A 22,518-nucleotide genomic window follows, 5' to 3' on the forward strand; every position below is an offset into this window, starting at 1 on the left:
GTCCACGCTGACCTTCAGAAGAGTAACCCACCCAGTCCCATTTCCCTCTGACTATGTAAAAGTTAGCATGGCCAATTCAACTGTCCTGCATATCTTTGGACTGTGGGAGGAAACTGGAGCACTCAGAGGAAACCCACGCAGACATGGGGAGAATGTGCAAATTCCACACAGACAGTCACCTGAGGCTGGAATCAAACCTGGGACCCTGATGCTGTGAGGCAGTAGTGCTAACCACTGAGCCACCATACAACCCCACTTTTCTTTGGGTAAAGAAAGTATTGTCAAAGGTGCCTTGGTAAGTTATTGCAGTGCATCTTATAAATGGTAAACACTGCTGCTAGAGTCCATTGGTGGTGGAACAAATAAATGTTGAAGATAGTGGAGAGTGGGGTGCCAATCTCACAGGCTGCTTTGTCCAGATATTATTGGAGTGCATTCTTGTAGGCAAGGCTGCAGGAGCACAGAACAATCCACCTATTGTGTATTTAGATGAATTATGAACTAAGACTTTCAGATGACACAAATTGAAGTATGTTTGATGAATGTACAGGAATCTATGATTTCCTGCTTTAAGTGACACTGAAAGATGTTTTCCATCATGTGGCAATGACACAAAATTCATAAAAGTAATAAACTATCTACCAATGGAAAATTATTGCATCTCTGTGGTCTCTCATCGTGACTGAATAGTCCATTTCAAACTTTCTAAAGGGTGGACTGAAAACGATAAAGACATTTCAGTTTAGGGAGACAAATGGATACTTTAAAATCTTGGTAAAATAATACTCACTGAATAACAATTTCTTTAAGCAATCAGTTTATTTCCCAACCAAAATTTATTTACTCGCACTATGAAGGTGCTAGGGATTGAAAAGTTCCAATTAAATCCAGTGTTATACACTTACCTGTCATCACGATATCATCCTGGTTGGTTTGTTAAAAATTTTAATATCTCTTATATCAATATTTTCTTAATATTGAAGGCTATATTGAAGGTGAACTATACTGTTTTTAAAGAGACAAAAAAAATTACATGTTTAGTTTCACTTAGAATAAAAACAGAAAGTACTGGAGAGATTGAGCAAATTTGGCAGTGTCTGTGGGGAAAGAAACAGTATTAATGTTTCAAGTCCAGCATGAGTTTCCTTCAGAATTGAAGAGAGAGGTGGAAATGTGATGGATTTACAGTCTAGAAAAACATGATGAGATGAAATTGGAGCAGAGGGCAGGGCCAGGAGAATATTAGAGGGTGGGGAGATTAGCCACCACGGGTGTCACAGAACAAAAGTGAAAGGGAGTGGTCATGGTTGTGGAAAAGTGTGGTAAATCCTGAGCAAGTGTTAAATAGTAGAATTTAAAACAAGGAAACCAAGCATGGTGGATACAGGTGAAAACAAAACAGAGTTCTTGGTCTGATGTTGTTGGACTAATATTGAGTTCAGAAAGCTGTAAAGTGGCGTAAAGCTTTCAATTTTGGTACTGCATCAACAATCTTTATAACAGATTCAACAACAGCATTGATCTCTGATCCCTTTCTCAGAGAGTGCCTTGATCAGTCAGAGTTAACTTGGCTGGTTTAAAATGAAAACTAAGCTTGGCAGTTAACTGTCAGCCATCAATAACTTTGCATTTTCCATGGCAACACCTCTTTGAATTAGCATTCACTTGCTAACCAATCAGCATTCTCCTCTCAAAGAGAACAATTTTTTTTTCCGTTTACATTGGTTGTCTTACAAATTGTTCCAATTAGGACAAAGTGAAAAGCCTTAGCAAATCAAATATTCTGTATAACAAATTATCATAAATATTAGCTAATTTCTTTAAAATAATCCTCAGTATTACATATGTAGAGAGTAGTTTAAATGGCTCTTGAGGAGAAAATAACTGGTGCTGACTTATTGGGAATAAGTAGCCTGTTTTGGTCTTGTGGAATTGTATAATCTGATGATCTTCATTTTATCACACAAGGTTGGTGATATTTTTATATCACCAACACGAGTACACAAGTGTAGCAAAGAGAGAAGTGACATTTAACAGACATGTAATGAGCCTGTAGTATACAAGCCACTTTATAATCTGTTTCAAAATCATTCATAAAATATATAAGACACTATCAATGTAGTAATGAAGTCAAAAATAAGATTACTGGTCTGGAAAGTGCAAAATTGAAACAGGGTGGTAGTTCAGCAGTGAGAAATCTTTACTATGAGATGCATCGGCTGCAACATAACTACAGGCTGAATCTTACAATTTTTTAGCTAAGTCTGAGTTGGATTGAGTTTTTGGCCGTGAGCCTTAGAAGAGATATTTCACTGTATCCAACCAAACTTAACACATCAACAAGCTACTCCACCCCAATGGTGTCATGTTCAGATCCTGGCCCTATCTTACCTTGTGCCAGAACAACTCACCACTCAGGTTATTGGCCAAAAGACTCTTTGTGCTTGTGCTTGTGCTTATGAATGACTGCCATGCACCTGAACAAGCATTCACAATCTGACATTGTCCCTTGCCAGTAATTGTATAGCATATCAGACATGAAGCCATGCCATCTCTGGCATATTGCTGACACTCTTTCACACGTACAACCCCATTGTCTCACCTTGCACACAGTTTAACCACCTTGCTACACAGTTTACCTGTTCTTACCTACATTCCATCTTAACACCTTCTAAGTTAGCGCTATCCTGCTCCCCAGTCCACTGTTTACCCACTACTTGTCATGTCATTGTCAGTAGGAGAACATCATTTAAATGGAAGCAACTAGACTAATCCAAATATGAGCTTTTATTTACAGACAACAAAAGCAAAAACAAAAACAAAAGCAACATGATGGCTCAGTGGTTAGCACTGTTACCTCACAGCGCCAGGGACCTGGGTTCAATTCCAGCCTCAGGTGACTGTCTGTGTGGAGTTTGCACATTCTCCCTGTGTCTGTATGGGTTTCTTCCCACAGTCCAAAGATGTTCATGTAGGTAGATTGGACATGCTAAATTGTCCAGGGATGTGTAGGTTAGGTCTAAATAGTCATGGGAAATGCAAGGTTACAGGGATGAGGTGAGTCTGGGTGCGATGCTCTTCAGAGAGTCAGTATGGACTTGAATGGCCTATTTCTATACTGTAGGGAGTCTTTGATGATTCTATGAAATAACACCCTAATGTCCTCATCCTCCTCCTTTGAAGGTGGTTCCCATTCTGCCAGTTCCTCAGCATTCTTCACATTACCTCAATAGCTTCTCCAATTGGAAAGAGCACAGATGTAGCACACTCCGTCTGGCTTGCACTAAGTAACTACCACCCCTCCAGACTGGTCCAAGTAGCAGAAACGCACCTTCAGCAGCACAATCATGAGCCAAGGTCCTAGTGGGTAGCCCTTGTTCTCCGGTAACCAGCATTGTAATTTTTCTGGACCTCATATGAACCAGATACACAAGAATATTCCAGATAAAAGATTGCCTGGATATTATTTGAATGAAAATCTTCCTAATCCTGGACTCCTCAGTGTTACAGAGTTGAAAGATGTGGTGCTGGAAAAACACAGTAGGCCTGGCAGCATCCGAGGAGCAGGAGAATCGATGTTTTGGGCACAAGCCCATCTTCAGGAATGAGGCTGGTGTGCCAAGCCGGCTGAGATAAAAGGTAGGGGGGAGGGAGTTTGGGGGAGGGGCACTGGGAATACGATAGGTGGAAGGAGGTGAGGGTGAGGGTGATAGGCCGGAGAGGGGGTGGGGGGGCGTAGAAGTCGGGAAGAAGATTGCAGGTCAAGAGGGCGGTGCTGAATCCAAGGGTTGGGACTGAGATAAGGTGGGGATGGGGCAATGAGGAAGCTGGAGAAACCTACATTCATCCCGTGTGGTTGGAGGGTTCCTAGGCGGAAAATGAGGCGCTCTTCCTCCAGGCATCGTGTGGCCAGGGTCTGGCGATGGAGGAGGCCAAGTACTTGCATGTCATTGGCAGAGTGGGAGGGGGAGCTAAAGTGTTCAGCCACAGGGCGGTTGGGTTGGTTGGTGCGGGTATCCCAGAGGTGTTCCCTGAAAAGAAGGGCTTGTGCCCGAAACGTCGATTCTCCTGCTCCTCGGATGCTGCCTGGCCTGCTGTGTTTTTCCAGCACCACATTTTGCAACTCTGGTACTCCAGCATCTGCAGTCCTCACTTCCTCCTCAGTGTTACAGCCCACTCAGTGCCTCACACAATGGCACCTCACACCTGGGGGGCCCAGCTATGATCCTGAATCCTATTCCTGGACTTCTGCACCAACCTCATCATTGGGAACAAATGAATCAGTGTGATCTTGCACAAGCATAGAATAAACAGTCACACAGCATGGAAACAAACCCTTCAGTTCAACTCATCCATGCCGACCAGGTTTCCCAAGCCAAAACTAGTCCCATTTGTCTATGTTTTGCTCATTGCCCTCTAAACCAATTCTTTTCATGTACTTGTCCAAATGCATTTTAAATGTTGTAACTGTACCTGCATCTATCACTTCCTCTGGCAGTTCACTCCATGTATGAACCACCCTTTGTGTGAAAAGGTTGTAACTCAGGTCCCTTCATTGGTCATTGTCCTGAAACATTTGTGGATGGATGACTGAACCCGTACAGATCACCTATTGCTCCTTGGAAGGAGCCAGTCATATAGGAATTCAGAGCAATGGTAGCCTTCACAGCTACCAGGAGAAGATGGCCTCCCACTTTTGCACAGCTCCATCAAAGTGTCCCGGGACAGGCAAAACCTGCATTGGTATTGTATCTCGTTCATCCCCATGAAACTGATGGAAAACTCTGGGCCTTCTGCGTACCCACCATGCTGAGGGGCCCTGTGCTGTGACCTCCCCTTGCGCTGAGTACTCCTTGTCTCTGTGGCCACCTGCTGTTATTCCTGGGTGAGTTGTTGGCCCTGGCACTTCTGCACCATTTTTATCTTCTTCAAAGAACAGCCTCTGCAAACACCATGTCAAGGGCAGGGCCCAGGCCTCTCTGTGGAATTGACCTAAAATGGGAACGGAGAGTTTTATAGATGCCAGAACAGTTAAGGGTGGCTGCCCTGCAGATGAGAGCTGAGGACATCTCTCCACATAGTGAGACAAGCTGCAGCTGAAAACGAGGGGCATGTTTCCATTATCCATCCATAATTTGGTTCAGGCTGTGCAGCAGTAATGTTGTGTAGTGTAGTGAAAGTGCCATTCTGGCTGAGTAACAAGCCTTTGTCATCGCGAAGGGGGTGTCTGCAATGCCTAGCTCCCCTCTTATCCCTGAACCACATCAAGCACTCAGTCTCTCACTGCATTCAGCACAGACCATCATTACATTGATGTAACAGATAATGAATTGCTGCTGTATGGCTCACACAGGATACATGGAAATTGTGCAAATAATGGTTCTCCATCAGACAGCATTAGCTTTTTGTAACATTATTGCTGCCAAATTCAAAATTATTGGGATGTCCAACTTCAATTTGCAGGAGCTAACAGTATGTTGCAAATCACCAATGGTGGTAGTGCTACACAAAATGATGAAACATATTCTCAGTGTGAAGGACTTTGTCTCTGCCAGGACTGTACAGTGGTCACTCATACTGGTACCGTCAGGGACAGATGCATATCTGGCAGGCAGATCAGTGAAGATGAGGTCAAGTACATTTTTCGCTCTTGTTGGTTCTCTTATCACCTGAAGCAGACCCAGTGTAGCAGTTATATCCTTCAGGACCTGAGTAGTAGTGCTGCTGCTGAGCCACTATTGGTGGTGAACATTGATTTACCCTACCCAGGGTACATTTTTACACCCTGCCAACTTCAGTGTTTTCTCTAAATGTTTTCAACATGGAGGCGTATTGATTTATCAGCTGAAAGGAGGTATTTGGTAATCAGCAGAATGCTTCCTTGTCCATTTTTAACTGATGCTGTAAAGTTTATGGTGTCTAAAGTCAATATTGAGGATTCCTAGGGCAGTTACCTCCCAAGTATAAGCCATTGTGCTGCCAATTTCACTGGGTCTGTCTTGCTGGTAGGACAGGGATGGTGATGGTGATATCTCAGACATTGTAAATATGATTCCATGAGTATTATTATGTTAGGCTATTGCTTGACTAATCTGTGCGACAGCTCTCCCAATTTTAGTGTTAGGATTAAGAGTCAACAAATTGCTGTGGATCTGGAGTCAAATATCAGCCAGATCAGGTAAGGACTGCAGTTTCCTTCTTTAAAGGACATGAGTGAGCCAGGTGGGTATTTCCTGGACAATAGTTTCATGGTCATCATTAGACATTTTAATTCTGGATTCTCTCATTTTAATCTGCTATGTTGAGATTCAGTCCCAGGTGCCCAGGACATCATTGGGGTGTCTGGATCATTGACCCAGTGACAATTACACTAAGCCATCACTTTCCCAGTAATTTGTATATGAAGAATTCCTATACATTTTTCTTTCTGTGATGTTTCCATTCTGTTCTTTAACACAAACTTCTCATTTTAAATAACATAATTTTTCAATGAATTTACTCTACCAGCTATAAATTATTGTGCTTGTCAGTGATTAGGAAATTTTAAAAGAAGTCACATTTCTCTCATTTCCAACCACAGCCTCTATTAACTTCCATTTTGAGTATAATGGTGATAAATAAAGATAAATTAAAATGCTATGACAGTGAATTTTCAAGGAACTCACTAATTTGTCAAGTGCTGTTCAAGTTATCACCTATATGTTCCACTTGCTGCATGGAATATTATTACCTCAACACCAGGAAAGTGTCAAGTTGCTGTAGTAAACAAGAAAAATATCAGTCGCAACAGAGAAATAAGATAGCACAAAAGATTGATCGTTAAAAGTTTATAATTCTAGATACTATTGAGATCTCAAGATTTAAAGATTCAATTTTGTCCAAGCTCAGTTTTTCAGGAAGGAGTTTGAACTGATATTTTCTACTGCTTTCATATTATAAGATCGTGCACCATCTGCACTTTAGTTTTCTATCTATTTTTCTTTCATAATGAGGCAGAAGTAACATAAGAAACTAAAATATCAAACAGGTATTTAATTCAGTTGCCATAATTAACAATCCTTTTTGCTTTTTTACCTGTGTCTCTTCTCCATTGTCTCTTTTCTACAAAATGATAGTCTGTTTGTTTCATTCTACACCCAGTTTTATTTTCTTTTGCATCCACTTCACATACACATTATTCAGTGGACACAATTTAATGGACCCAGCTGGAGTGGGCATGATAGTGGGGGTGGCAGAAGAAACCTGTATTAAATTCTCCCCATTGTTAAAATTGTCCTGAATTATGCTCGGGACAGGAAGTGTCTGATGAGTGAACTCCACCCACTGGTGGCAGGATGTCTGTTCGGTTTATTAATAAGCCACTTATTCCTGAGTGTGCAGAATTTAGTGGTGGCTCAGAAATTGAACATAATGCTCCTGTACCTCTTGAAAACCACCCAGCAAATCTTGCCATGTTTGCCTGCATCAATGTAAGGGGAAATGATGAGGTTGTTTTGCCAGCCATTGATTGTCAGGCTGAAGGAGGGATCCTGCATCAGGAAATGGGGGTGGGGCTGAACAGAAACTGAAAACCATTCAGTGGCCTTGCCTCCAATGTTCTCCCCATCCACTTTCATCACTTGATTGAGCCAACAAAGTTGATCTGACCCACATTCCCCAGTTACCTCTTCATGTTGAAGACCAGTCCTTTACACTGAACTGTCTCTATCAGTGAATGTAGATTTCGGTCACGCATTGTTTGGGTTTTGCCCAACACCACACATACACACCCATGTAACTCTGCCATATGTTGCTGGAATAGTTGTTGACTGACAGATAGATGTTCTTGGTGTCTTCCAAGACAGTTGGTATCTTTGTAATTTTGGTCACAAAGTTAGAGTCTATGCACCTGGTAATCTAGATTTCGGTCACGCATTGTTTGGGTTTTGCCCAACACCACACATACACACCCAGGATTCTTTTATGTAACTCTGCCATATGTTGCTGGAATAGTTGTTGACTGACAGATAGACGTTCTTGGTGTCTTCCAAGACAGTTGGTATCTTTGTAATTTTGGTCACAAAGTTAGAGTCTATGCACCTGGTAATCCTGTTATTGTTGGTCCAGGTGTATGCACTAGGTAAAATACTTGTGGTTTCCATGCAGAATTTCCAAGGACTTATTTCATTGTCAATGTACCAATGCAAGGAATGGGTGTCACATTACATTCACTTACTTTTGTTGTTATTAGTTGCAATAACTTCCAATGATTCAGATCCATGTACTTCAGGATTTGCACGAGCTCCCATGTTAACTTTAGTCTTGAGTGGGTGTTTGCCATTTTTCATCTTATGATGGTAATAATGGTAAAGGTTTTCCAACTGTTTGACTTTATCTATGCAATGGGTTATATTCTCAACTTAGAGAGACTTCAGCTTGTGGTTGAATTTCTTTCTTTTTGAATTTCAGTCTTGCTACTAATTTTATATGTGTGCTTGTGTTTATGTTTGTCTGTGTTGCATTCCCTTTCACAGCTGTCAGATTCCTGCACTACTTTTTCTTTGGTTGCATCCTTATTGTAGCCCTTGTATGCACCTTCATGGTACTGTCAGTAATCTAGAGGCACAAACTAATGCTCTGAGGATATGGGTTAAATCCCACCATGGCAGTTAGTAATATTTGAATTTAATTAGTATAATAAAAAGCTAGTCTAATGGTAACCATGAAACTAATCCCTTTTAGAGAAGTAAATCTGATCTACATATAACTCAACATAGAGATGTAGTTGATTCTTAACTGACTTCTGAAATGGCCCATCAGTAATCACCACAAAGTCTAAAAAAAGAAATCAAATTACATATATTACCCATAATCAGCCTTCACACTGGATAGGACAGTGCAGACCCGTCAATCTGAACAGTTAGGAGGACTGTCCCAGACCAGTTAAGCAAAATTCTGATACAGTCATACTCATACCTTCTAGTAAATATTCCAGGCATCCATTATTATTCCTTGCTACAACAGCAGCAGAGTTTGTCCTGTTATCTGACCAGAGGTGTTAATGCAGTGCTGTACAGTCAGGAGAAGGTCTGGCTCGGAAGTCTGTAACATTAACTCTGGAACTATTGAAACCTGATGGCACCAGTTCAAATATGGGCAAGAAAATCTGAACATTTCTACCTATCACCACACACAATGCCCCGCAGATGTATATCAGTATTCCCTATGTCGAATAGCAATGAATCACTTCGGCTACAAGGGAGGAAAAATACTTTGAGTGAGGTCTTCAATACTCATCATCAAGAGTGGCTCAATAGTACCATCACTGACTAAGCTGATTGAGTCCAAAAGAACATAGCTGCCAACTAGGCCTGCAGTAAATGGTGAGGGAACCAATAATAGGGAGAAATCTTCTTGAATCATCCTCATAATGTACCTGCTGTAGAGGCATCTGTCCATGATAGAATCAATAGGTGTCACTATGGCACACTCATTGTCTTTGCATTACGAATATTTTCTATCGTGTTGCGTGGCACTGCAACCATGCTAAATTATGCAAACTTTGAACAGATCTAGCAAGTCAAAACTTAGCATCTGTGAGATATTGTGAGCCATCAGAAGCAGTAGTATTATCTTCAACCTCAATTTGTAACCTCATGGCACAGCATGTGCTATTACCACCAAGAATGCACTACTGAAGAGTGCAGAAAGGCAAGCAAGGAGGAGCACCAGGCATACCCAAAAATGAGATGTTAACCTGGTGAAGCTATAGCACAGGATTACTAGTGAGCCAAACAGTGGAGCAGCACATGATAAAATTAAATGATCTCACATTAATGGGTCTGATATAAGCTCTGCAGTCCTGCCATATCCAATCATGAATGATGATGGACAATTAAACAACCAAACGAAGGAAGCTCCAAAAATATCCCCATACTCATTGGTGGGGCAGCCATCAGTGCAAAATATATGGACCAAATGCAAGCAAATGGAACCAGTTTAATTGTTAAAACTGGATGGTACAGACAAGATGGGCTGAAGGGCCTGTTTCCATGCTGTAGATCTCTATGACTCTCTGACTCTTTAAGGCAAAGACAAGATTGCAACAATCTTCAGGCAGAAGTGGATGATCCATCTGACCTCATCCTCCATTCACCAGTATCACAGATGTCAGTCTTCAGCCAATTTGATTCACTCCCAATGACATCAGGAAATTGCTGAGAGCACTAGTGACCACAAAACCATTGGATTGTAGTGAAAATTAATCTAGTTCACTAATAGCCTTCAAGGAAGGAAACGTGCTGACTACCCAGTTTGGTTTACCAATATGTGACTCCAGACCTACACTTCAGATTGTTATCTGAAGTGGTCTGGCCAGCCACACAGTTGTATTAAATACTCTGGACCTACACTTACACCAACCCCAAAGACACTTTATATAGATAATGGGCCAAACTGGTCATCGGCAATGTTGGTCCATCTTTTTCTGTCCTTGCAACCTGGTCCCAAATGCAGCAGAGATCTCTTGATGCATCCATCTGCAGAGAAAAACAGTGAAGAGCAGCAACTGAGCGGGCACACCCTCTTTTACAACATCACTTGCCATGTTCTGAGAAATCTTTACGGTTTTAGGAATTTTAATGGGGTCAGTGAATGAACGGGAAGAGGAGTGTTAGTGGATGAGTTGGGAGATTATAAAGATATAACTGTGTAGAGATTCAATGAGTGGGTGGAAGGTTATTGAGTGAGTGGGGATGGTGGATAGTCAGGTTGCAAGTGAGCATTCAAATTGGATGAGGTGGATAGTTGGGCCATGGTGCAGATGAGATGTTTGGGTGGGCTTCACTAATAATCACTGACCTGTGCCAAAAGTTAATAGTGGGACGATGCTAGGGTGGTGTTCTAGCAAATGCTGTGAACAAACCCAGGTATCTGGGGCTAACAACAGTGTTAGCCCTTGAGCCCCGTCCGTCCAATCGCCACCAGGACAGAACCCCACTGGTCCTCACCTACCATCCCACCAACCTCCATATACATCGTACCATCCGTCGTCATTTCCGCCACCTCCAAACGGACCCCACCACCAGGGATATATTTCCCTCCCCTTCCCTATCAGCATTCCAAAAAGACCATTCCCTCCGTGACTCCCTCATCAGGTCCACACCCCCCACCAACCCAAATGCCCGAAACATCGATTCTCCTGCTCCTTGGATGCTGCCTGACCTGCTGCGTTTTTCGAGGAACACATTTTCAGCTAACAACAGTGTATGTGACATTTTTGGAGGGCCATGGGCAGTGAAACTCCACCCATCAGAACTTTAAATTTCAATGGCAATTACTGAACCTGTACAAGGCTCCTGATTTTCAAAGAGTCCCAATGCACAACAGTGGCCACAGTGTCAACATCTACTGCTGACAACATCTAAAGTCCTGTCTAGTATTTTGATGCAGTATTGTAAATAATACTGGTACTTTTTTGTTGATAAGCTGTACAATAACCTGGGCCCTGAGCTACAACTAGTACATACAGAAGCACACTCTTGTGTAATGTAGCTTTAAGTTATGTCTATATTGCCACTTGTTCACTGTAGAAATCTGGAGGTTAATGCTGTTGTAATGCTGTCAAACATATTTCTCAATGTAACTGTAGTTGCTTTCTTCCCATTTCAATTACAAACTTAGAAATGATGTGATTATAGTACAGGGTTATTTAAAGCTGACATTTCCAGAATGTAATTTCTCCATGACTTCAATTTGTCACATATTTAAAATGGTTTCAGTGAATATTGATGGAGAACACATGAAATAGTCATAAAAATTCCAACCTGAAAATAATTTGCATTTGTTGTACTATGAGCTGTCTCTGGTAAATTTAAATTGGGTTGAATTTTAGGAAAATGCCATTTCATCAGGAATCTAGCTTCAACCTATAGATTTAACTCGAGTGTATTAGACTGTCCGTACATACGAACCATCTCGAAAGGTGACTTAGGTAAGTTAATCTTTCAATTAGAATGATATTGACACACACACACAAAATTTTATAAGTTATCCACAGGCTTTCCCTTCCTGAAACTCATTCGTAAAGACAAAGTAATTACATGGCAGCAATTGAAGAGCTAGAGGAATCTCCAGGAAATTTGATAATAAATACTTGGCACTTACAACTATTTTCTATCATGCAAATGGGAAAAGGCATCTTCTCCGTATATTTACTGAAAAGTTGCTTTTTATACTTTGAAGGTTTTATCAGGATGGTTGTCACCTATGCTGCCTTAAGATTGAATCTCAAATGAGAACCAAGGTGACAGTAAGAATGGCCACAGTAGTCTGATACTAACAGACTTGAAGGGGTTGAATCTGTTTCAATTCATTATGGATTAAATGTAAACCATACTGCAAAAGTAAATGGGAACCACAGATGTACAAAGGCAGGCTAAAAGTACCGAAGATGCACTATCTGTAGATAGAGCTGGCCTGGGGTAAAGAACATTCGATACCCAGGAAAGACAGTGGGAAAATAAAAGATAATTTGAGGGACCTGTACAGTAAAGCTTGGGAATTGTAATATGCATGCTGTAATCTGCAAAAAGCTTGGAGACATTTTGTAAACCCACTAGAGTAAGCTTACTCTTCATGGTATTAAGACTGACTCTCCAGACATACATATGAAATGAACAATCATAACCTGATTTCCTGTGACATCTTTTTATCAATTTGTCAAGTTGTCTGATATCAAGACCTATATGTCAACAGGAGGAAGGGCATTGGAGAAGTGATGTTTTCAGGAGGCAACATCCATGAAACACAATCTACAGGTGAATTTCCATCTCATGCCAAAACACAAATATTTCGGAAAAGGGACGCACAGATGCTGTCAGATTGGCTGAATAGTCCAGCAATTTGTTTCTATCTCAGATTTCCAGAATCTGCAGCATTTTGCTTTTAATACAAAACATACACATCAAATTGCATTTAAAGGATTGTACAGGAATCTAAATGAAGATTGAGGCATGGATATGATATTCACTCATGGGACATGGATATCACTGGCTGTACCAACATATATTGCTCTTATCTAGTTCCTCAAAGAAGGCTGTAGTGAGCTACTTTTTGGAACCTGTAGTCCGTGACCTAAAATGCAATTATAGGAATTCCAGGATTTTGTCCCAATGACACTGAAGGAATGGTGATATATTTCCAAGAATGGATGACCATGGTCCAAGATTCACCTGCTCCAGAGGTGTGTAATAACATCTCTGACCAGGTTCATTAGAAAAACCTAGAGAATGTGTTGGCCACCTTCAATCTGCTCATGTAAAAATACAAGGAATTTTAACATTGGCATTGAAGGAGGAAACATGTCCTGTTATCGCTTAACCGGACAATATCTGCAGTAGGAAACCGTATTAACATCAATATGCTACTGTAGCCACTGGGACAGGCTGCAATCTATAATGTAATGGACTGAATAGTGCAATTTGTTTTGAAATTTCTTCTGTCTAACAGATTTAGACTAGAGTGCCCTCTTATTAAAGCCCTCACCATTTAGAACAAGCATATTTATATTAATGAGGTTTGTTCGCTATAAGTGATGACATTTCTAAATTTAAGGAAAGAATACATTTAGTTGATGAGAGTCCAAATTACATAAGTCAGTAGAACCCAATGAAAAGAAATGAATCTATCAATGCAATTAAATGTCTACTTTGTATTGCGATTTCTCCCATTTTGAATTACATATGACCTAGTTAACCGTATAAATGGAAAGACCTTTATTTAACAATGAAGCTATCTGTGATTTCAAGAAAAACCTGCAATTAACTGATCCACTTATGTCAAAATGTCTGTTCTTTGCACTGTGAGTAGGAGTGCATGAGGTTATTATGTACTGAGTGTCTCTTATGTTATGATTTGCATGAAATGATTAGACTCAGTTTCTTATAATTTGTTTAATTCTCCCTTCCTTCAATGACTGGTGTTGCTGCTGAAATGTCAGAATAGTTTAAATGATTCTAAATGACAAGGAAATGTGTTGAGGTCTGTGTATAAATATTTCAGAGTTATTCAACAAACAGCAGAGAAGATAAAATGATTAATGCAATTACACTTTAATGAAATCCAAAGGATTTATTGAGTTGCCCAAAATAAACTGGCCTTTAATTTAATGTAATGGTGCTTTGTAATTGTCATCTTCTTAGGGTCTGGACATGGTGTGGGGGCAATGGCTATGGCTGCTGTTGGTTTTGTAGAGACTGGAGATGACCTCTAGTACTGACCACAAAATGGGCTGCTAGATTCAAAGCATATGCAGAACACACTGTTGTGTAATAGGTTCTGGCAACGGTGTAGTTGGCTGTTCCATTATTTTGAGGGCAATTACCATTTCAATTTGTTCTACCATGTTTATATACATTTTATCAGAAATGCCAATGTCTAGGCAGATCTGATATATCAAAGCAATCGTCTGGAGCTGTGTATACTAACATCTTACAACTTTCCCAGGACATCAACTAATCACTACTATGACATTGGCCAATGTTGGAGACGAGCCAAATGCTACTCTATTTTCCTTAAATAAAATAGGGTCTGGAGGAGGATAGTGCCCATGGGCAGCAGGAGAAGCAAACACATGAGCAGCAGCACAATTCTGTTTGGAAGGCACATTTGTATCAAACTGATATGAATGATGCATTTTTACCACCACATCTTCCACTGCACCTGCAGTCCTGCTTATATAACTCTACCATAAATGTTTTTTTTTTCATCTTGACCCATTTGAAACAGGTACCAAAGCAACTTTACAATCATTGGCAATGACAATAACAGGAACAGTACAACAATTATTTTTAATCTAGTATATGACTATGCTGTGGATGCTGGAAATCAGAAAATAACAGAGCATGCTGGAGAAATTCAGTACACCTGACAGTATGTGTGGAAGAGAAACAGAATTAACATTTCCAGTTTGGTATGACTTTTCAGAACAGTTCTGAAGATGAATCATACTGGATTCAAAGCTTTAATTCTGTTTCTCTCTCCACAGATGCTGCCAGACCTGCTGACTTTCTGCAGCATTCTCTTTTTTTGTGGCCATACTTTGTTCTCCTTACTTCCTTATTTTTATTCATTTAGGGCATTGGGGTTTGTTGGCTGGTCCAACATTTATTGCTCGTCCCTAAAGGAGCAGCACGTTAGCTTAGTGGTTAGCACACTGTCTCATAGCGTCAGGGACAGGCGTTCAATTCGTGTTGAGGGTGATTACCTGTGTGGCATTTGTATATTCTCCCTGTATCTGTGTGGGTTCCCTCCAGGTGCTCTGGTTTCCTCCCACAATTCAAGATGTGCAGGCCAGGTGGATTGGCCATACTAAATTGCCTAAAGTGTTAGGTGGATAACTCAGAGGAAAATGTAGGTTTGGGCAGGGGAATGGGTCTGGGTGGGTTACTCTTCAGAGGGTTGGTGTGGGCTTGTTGGGCCAAATGGCCTGTTTCCACTGTGTAGTGAATCTAATCTAATTGCCCTGGTGCAGTTGGTGATGAACTACTTTCTTGAACTGGTGCTGTCCATTTGGTGTAGGTACACCCACAATGTTGTTAGGGAGAGATTCCCTGTGTTGAGAGGATTTATTCACTGTTTTCTTCAATAGACACATCCGAAGAGACCAGTCACGGAACTCCGGAGAGTAAAATTGCTGACGTGGAAGTGGATGATCTTAAAGAGGATTGCTACTGGTCAAATTTAATCCAACAGTGATAGCAATTTCTGGTCCAGAATGCTTAAATATCTTATTACATGCAAATACCTCAAAGAATTTCAAACAATGAACTTCATTTGGTATGTAAGGGAATCAGTGACATTGATTTGATCATAAGCTAGTATTGTTGTCACAAGATGTTTTACAAATGCTCAGTTCCAGAGTTAAGGCCTAATGAATATTATATGAGTCAAATTCATTTATTTTGATGATTAGAAGTATAATCAATATCATTACATGACCACAAGCTGTTTCAGTATTGCAACAACCTCTCATCTACCATCCAACTAGGTGGGGCAGCAGTCGCCTGGCTCTATTCTTACTTATTTAATCATAAACGTAGCATCTCTTACAATGCCTTCTCTTCCTGCTCCCAAACCCATTAGCTTTAATGTTGCCCAAAGATTTTTCCTTGGCCCCTCCTACTTGTCACTTCGATGCAGTGTATTTCTTTTCAGTTATACTCCATCTTCCATATAGCGATCGCACGTAGCCCTTATCTATAGACCTTGACATTTGACACATATCAGCATCACCAAATCATTTTGGCACATCTCCAATCCACTTACAATGCAGTTCTTCACTTCAATGTCACACTTTGGAACCTGGCAACTTTCGTTAGAATACTGTTCACTGGATACTTTGTGCACAGTGACAATGTCACCCTTACCCAGCTGTGAAGACGTGGCAGTGATGTGCTCACCATTTTGTGTTCCCGATGCTAACCTAGCTAACATATTCACTGAGGTGTCAGTGTCATTGCTGGTGTGGTGTGCAGGGGGCAGCTTTATTGATGCTTCCTTTAAGACATCCATGCTTACTTCCTCAGAGGTGGACGAGGAGATACCTGCTGCCCTTTCGGCTATTGACACAGTATATTCTACTGGTATTCACAGAACACACAGGACAGAATGCATGGAGATTAAGGGCTAGGTGTTCGATCATGTTCAGGACCCATTCACCATGGTGGTAATTGAAGCTGAGCACAGAAATGAACAATTATTCCCACGTGGCTGCTGGGACATGGAGGTTTCGGCACCTCCACAGGAGTTATCCTGGTCTTTGCCTGTCAGGGCAAGTATCCTCCATTCATAGGGGTTGAGGAGCTGAATGTTGGGCATCACACCACCCATCTGAGCTGTCTCCACTCTATTATGGACTGTTTTTCCTGGAAAGAGACAAAGAGATGAGTGGACTGACATGAAAATAGCTGGGACTTCCATTAATACAGATGCAGTTGTTAGACAAATGGTGAAGTGTTCTGCGTGAATTTGTTTTAATTCATTTGTGGAACTTGGGCATCACTGGCTGGCCAGCATTGATAGCCCATCCCTATTTTCCCTTGAGAAGATGGGCATGAGCTGCCTTCTTGAATTGCTGCAGTCATTTGCTGTGGGTTGACCCACAATGCCGGTTGAGAACTAATGCCAGGATTTTGACCCAATGATTGTGAAGGAACGGCAGTATATTTCCAAGTCAGGGTGGTGAGTGGCTTGGAGGGGAACTTGCAGTGGTGGTTTTCCCAAGTACCGCTGCCCTTGTCCTTCTGGATGGAAATGGTCGTGAGTTTGGAAAATGCTGTCTAAGGATCTTTGGTGAATTTCTGAAGTGAACTTGTAGATTGTACACACTGTTGCTCCTGAGGAGAGGTAGTGCAGAGGCCATGCAGGATTAGTCTGACAGTGTTGGATTAGTTGAGAGTTAGTGAGAGAAGATTCCTTCAGGCAATAGTGAGAGTGAGAGACCATGAGGCTTGGTAGGAGGTAGGTACAGTAGCAGAGTCAATGTGAGAAAAGAGTATGGCAGAATTGAAAAGTTTATTGACCTTATATATGACTAATTATCCCTCCAGGTGACTGAAACCAAACTGATCAAGTCACAACCTCATTCCAGGCTGATAGCATCTGGCATTATATCCTCCTCCTCCAGTCCTATGGGAAGAGGATGTCCCTCCTCTCAGTCTACCAGCTCTCTGTCCTTAAAGCACAATGGCAAATTCCCCTAGATGCCATGTTGAGGCCAGTTACTTCAAATATGAAGACAGCTCTATATAGCTAACACCTGACCTATGCACAATGGCTTTTTACTTTCGCCTGCTGCAAGTGGGGAGAATATGATGAGCAGGGTATCCATGGGCCGTGACACATAATTAATGAGGTGTGTCTGGGATGATAGTGTGAGAAAGACCTGCTAGGCCTCATGGAGAGAAACCTTCCAGGAAACTCACCAAAAATGAGACTTAGATGATTCTCATTAATAGTTTTCTTTTAGTAAGAGATACTTTTTAAAAAGGGCTAATAAGATGGACATTGATTCAATAGAAAGTGAGTTAATAATGGAAAATAAGGAGATGGCAGATGAATTAAATATGTTTTTTTTTCATCAGACTTCACTGCAGAGGATACAATGAACAACCCAGAAATAAGTGTAATTCTGGAAATGGAGGAAGGGTGGGACTCAATAAAACTATACACAATCACTAGAGAAACTATATTAAATAAATTGTTGGAGTTGCAAGCTGACAAGTCTCCAGATCTTAATGGACTTCAACCTCGGTTCTTAAAAGAAGTGGCAGGTGAATTTTTTAATATTCTAAAATTCCATAAATTTGGGGAAGGATCCATTAGAATGGGAGATAGTGAATGTATTCCCTTTATTCAAAAAGGGAGGGAGACAGAAAGCAAGGAGCTACAACATTTGTCATAGTGAAAATGGCAGAAGCCTTTATTAAAAATGTTGTAGCAGGGTATATGGAAAAAAAGTAAAAATAATCAGGCAAATTCAACTTGGTTTTGTGAAAGGGAAGTCATATATAATGAATTTATCAAAATTCTTTGAGGAAGTAACATGCCCAGTAGAGGAAAGGGAACCAGTGCACTTGCAGACATTTGACAAAGGGTTACGTCAAAGATTATTGCAGAAAATAAAAGCTCATGTTTCAGGGGGTACCATATTGGCATGTATGGAAGACTGGGTGGCTAAAATAGAATAGGCTTAAATGGGCCATTTTCTTGCTAGGAAAATATAATGAGTAATTTACCACAGGGATCAATGTTTGGCCATCAGCAATTACAAATTTTAAAATTCTTCGATGAAGAGGCTGCTAACTTTGCTGATCATACAAAAACAGATAGAAAAGTAGGTTTCTATCTGGATGTATCTGGATCCTTCATCATTTCTGCCACCTCCAAACAGACCCCACCACCAAAGATATATTTCCCTTCCCACCCCTATCAGCATTCCAGAAAGACCACTCCCTCCATGACTCCCTCGTCAGGTCCACACCCCCCACCAACCCAACTCCACTCCCGGCATCTTCCCCTGCAACCACAAGAAATGCAAAACTTGCACTCACACCTCTCCCTCACTCCCCTCCAAGGCCCCAAGGGATCCTTCCATATCCATCAGAAATTCACCTGCACCTCCACACACATCATTTACTACATCCGCTGCACCCGATGTGGCCTCCTATACATTGGGGAGACAGGCTGCCTACTTGCGGAACGTTTCAGAGAACACCTCTGGGACACGTGCACCAACCAACCCAACCACCCCGTGGCTGTCCTCTCCGCTCCCACCCCCTCTCTGGCCTATCACCCTCACCTTAACCTCCTTCCACATATTGTATTCCCAATGCCCCTCCCCCAAGTCCCTCCTCCCTACCTTTTATCTTAGCCTGCTTGGCACACCCTCCTCATTTCTGAAGAAGGGCTTGTACCCGAAACGTTGATTCTCCTACTCATTTGATGCTGCCTGACCTGCTGCGCTTTTCCAGCAACACATTTTTAAGCTCAATTTTGTAGTCAATTTGTCAACTTACCATGGATTCCATGTGACTTCATATTCTGGACCAGCCTACTGTGAGGGATCTGTTAAATGCTTTAGTAAAGTTCATGTAGACAACATTCACTGCCCTAACCTCATTAATCATTTTTGTCACTTCATCAAAAATCTCAAGTCTGTGGGACAAGACCTCACTTGCATAAAGCCACGCTGACTATCTCTACAAAGTTCATTTTTCTCTAACCTTGAGGTAAATCAGAGCTGAAGTGTTAGAAATACAGAGCAAACATCAACATTTACAGATGTAAAATAGCTGTTTCGCCTTTGCTGAAATTTTCACCTTCTTTTCCTCTTATTGACACTGCTAAACATGTTTATTAACAGAGTATTGTATCTTGTATTTCTCCAGTTTACTGTAACCACTATCACAGATTTTCTGTAAATTCTCTGATGTATAGTGATTAGTTGAGTCACATTTAGTGATTAACATTAAAATGTCGCAGCAGTGTTGACAAAGCATAATTAATTAGTCATTTGTAAAATAAAACAAAATAAAACCCCTAGGATATCTCACATATTTTTCATCATGCATGCCAAAATAATACTTCTCTTCTGTTAAAGACCTCATCAATTTAACAAAATGTTTTCAACTTTTGACTCATTGTTTATTCATTACAGTTTAGAAAGAGGAAACATTAATGTCTATACGAATGAAGTACTTGGATCTGAGGCTAACAATGAATTAGAGTGCAGTGGACCACGGGAGTGGGCAATGTAGATTTCGTTCCCCATGAATTGTCAATTTTAGCTACACTAAAGACAAAGTGAAGCAAGAAAAATGCTCCTCCAATTGCCCTTATTCTACTGTTAGCTCACTTTAAATGATCTTAGAAGAGACTTATGAGCTTTCCTCTTGCCTGCCTCATGAGACAAATGAAAACAAAGAGAAAATAAAGGGACTTAGCATGTTCGTAAACAGGACATACTTCAAATACTTTGCATGGGGAATCGTATAGACAGAACAGATTATTCTTTCAAAAAATAATTTGTATAAATTAAAACATAGTGACAATGCGAATTCCAGGCTCACCTTTCTTGGCGTGTCTGCTCTTCTGTGGTTTCCATGGCACATTCCAAAGAATTCTGTAAAGACTGCAGCTGGTTCACTGTTTCCTTCAGCAAAAAGCGAGTCACAAACTGTTCCAGATTACATGAGTCCTGATAATCCTATAGAAGAAATTCAATTCAATAAATTTGGAATAAAAAAAGGGCTTCAATGTCCCTCATGACTCCTGGCTAAGCTGGTCGTGTACTGCTGAAGGTTGAAAGGGGAATTAAACAGGAGAGAAAAACTTTGTACATGAGGAAGGAGGTTTACCACCAAATAATGGAGATTTTATTTTTCTGGCCACCACAGATATTATGCTGGATATGTGGCGAAGCCAAGTGATGAGATCAATTTTTCAAAAAATATTTCCAATTCAGATATGAAGCTTCATCTCTGATGTGGCTGATGTATCAACCAATCATGTTCACCTGGGAATATAAAATCTATATTACAACGGCGATCTTGCAACCCATGACTCAAGCAATGTTGGGGAAGGGCCTTGGTTACCTTGACTGATGCCATATTTAATGCAGGATCCATTATACTAGTAACTACTTTCTCGGGACAGCACAGTATTGAGAATAGAATTCCATCAGCTCTGAGGTGGCTCTCTTTTGATGTAAACTAATTATTGGTAACTATGACTACATTTTCACTAGCAGTTACTTACCTAAGCAACAGAAATCAAGTAAATGCTATTGAAATGCAAATCAAAGTTCCTTCTTTCAAATCTGAATAATACATAAGAACATGACTCCTTATTCTATGGTTGTACCCTCTGATCCCAAAAGGGTAAATGACCTTACTACATCTACCCTGTCAAGGTCCCAAAGAATCTTATGTTTCATCTTGTCCATCACTAGGTTTCCCAATAAATGGTGCTGAGTCATGCACAAAGAATCTCTGAAACTCTTTTATTCCTTCACTGCTACACTATCAGACAATATTACTGATCATTCCATATGTCATTTGAACTACTTGAAGATTACAAATTGGACAAACATGCCAATTTCAGTACACAAGTCGAGAATCAGACAAATAGACAGAAATAGATTTTCCATCAATTACTTCACAATTACTTTGATTTGAGTCCTGATTGAATGCAATCTTGAAGAGGTGCACTGCCATGAAATCCTGGCCAGGATTCTCACAAGAGATTGCATTGATGGATGAGTGGGGCATTGGCAGACACATCAATTAGCTTCTCGATTAGTGGTGCTGGAAGAGCACAGCAGTTCAGGCAGCATCCAAAGGCCACTGTATTTATGTGACTAGTTCTGTATAGTTTCTGGTCATTGGTGACACCCAGGATGTTGATAGCAGTAATACCATTGAATGTCAACTTTTGAAAATAGTGTGCATGGTCCACATTCAGAGAATAATCGGTACTTTAACAGTAATTTAAATGATATGGATTCTCATTTGAATCTATTTCTATCAGTCCAAGGTAACTACTTCTTTTACTTTATTCCTGATGAAGGGCTTTTGCCCAAAACGTCAATTTTACTGCTCCTCGGATGCTGCCTGAACTGCTGTGCTCTTCCAGCACCACTAATCCAGAATCTGGTTTCCAGCATCTGCAGTCATTGTTTTTACATCAATAGCTGAAACACCCAGAAATGAAGCTGCATCAATAAAATTACTCAATCTCCATTCTCCTTGAATTCATGGACTTGTCGCCTACCTTTATTATAACCAATGCTGCTCTCCTCTCCACCTAAAATTTGGGGCAACTATATTCATTAATTTGTGTACCTAGTTTTAGACAATGTGTTTCATATGTTCACCCACAGAGTTAGCAACACATCCACCTAAGCATGAATATAAGGCCATTCATTGTTGGATCTATAATCCTCCAATACAACAACAAATACTCCTCTGTTTTAAGTGC

The 22,518-nt window shown here is 40.8% G+C and overlaps 1 protein-coding gene across 1 annotated transcript in view; it reads right to left on the reverse strand.

The window, feature by feature from the left end:
• Positions 1-22,518, reverse strand: part of necab1 (N-terminal EF-hand calcium binding protein 1) — an 80,731-nt gene that overhangs the window by 36,206 nt on the left and 22,007 nt on the right. The window contains exon 3 of the mRNA XM_043688113.1: positions 20,610-20,746. Coding sequence (XP_043544048.1) covers positions 20,610-20,746 — 137 coding nt within the window. The remainder of the gene's footprint in view (positions 1-20,609; positions 20,747-22,518) is intronic.

Source organism: Chiloscyllium plagiosum, chromosome 4 (assembly GCF_004010195.1).
Source record: "Chiloscyllium plagiosum isolate BGI_BamShark_2017 chromosome 4, ASM401019v2, whole genome shotgun sequence".
Classification (NCBI taxonomy): Eukaryota; Metazoa; Chordata; class Chondrichthyes; order Orectolobiformes; family Hemiscylliidae; genus Chiloscyllium; species Chiloscyllium plagiosum.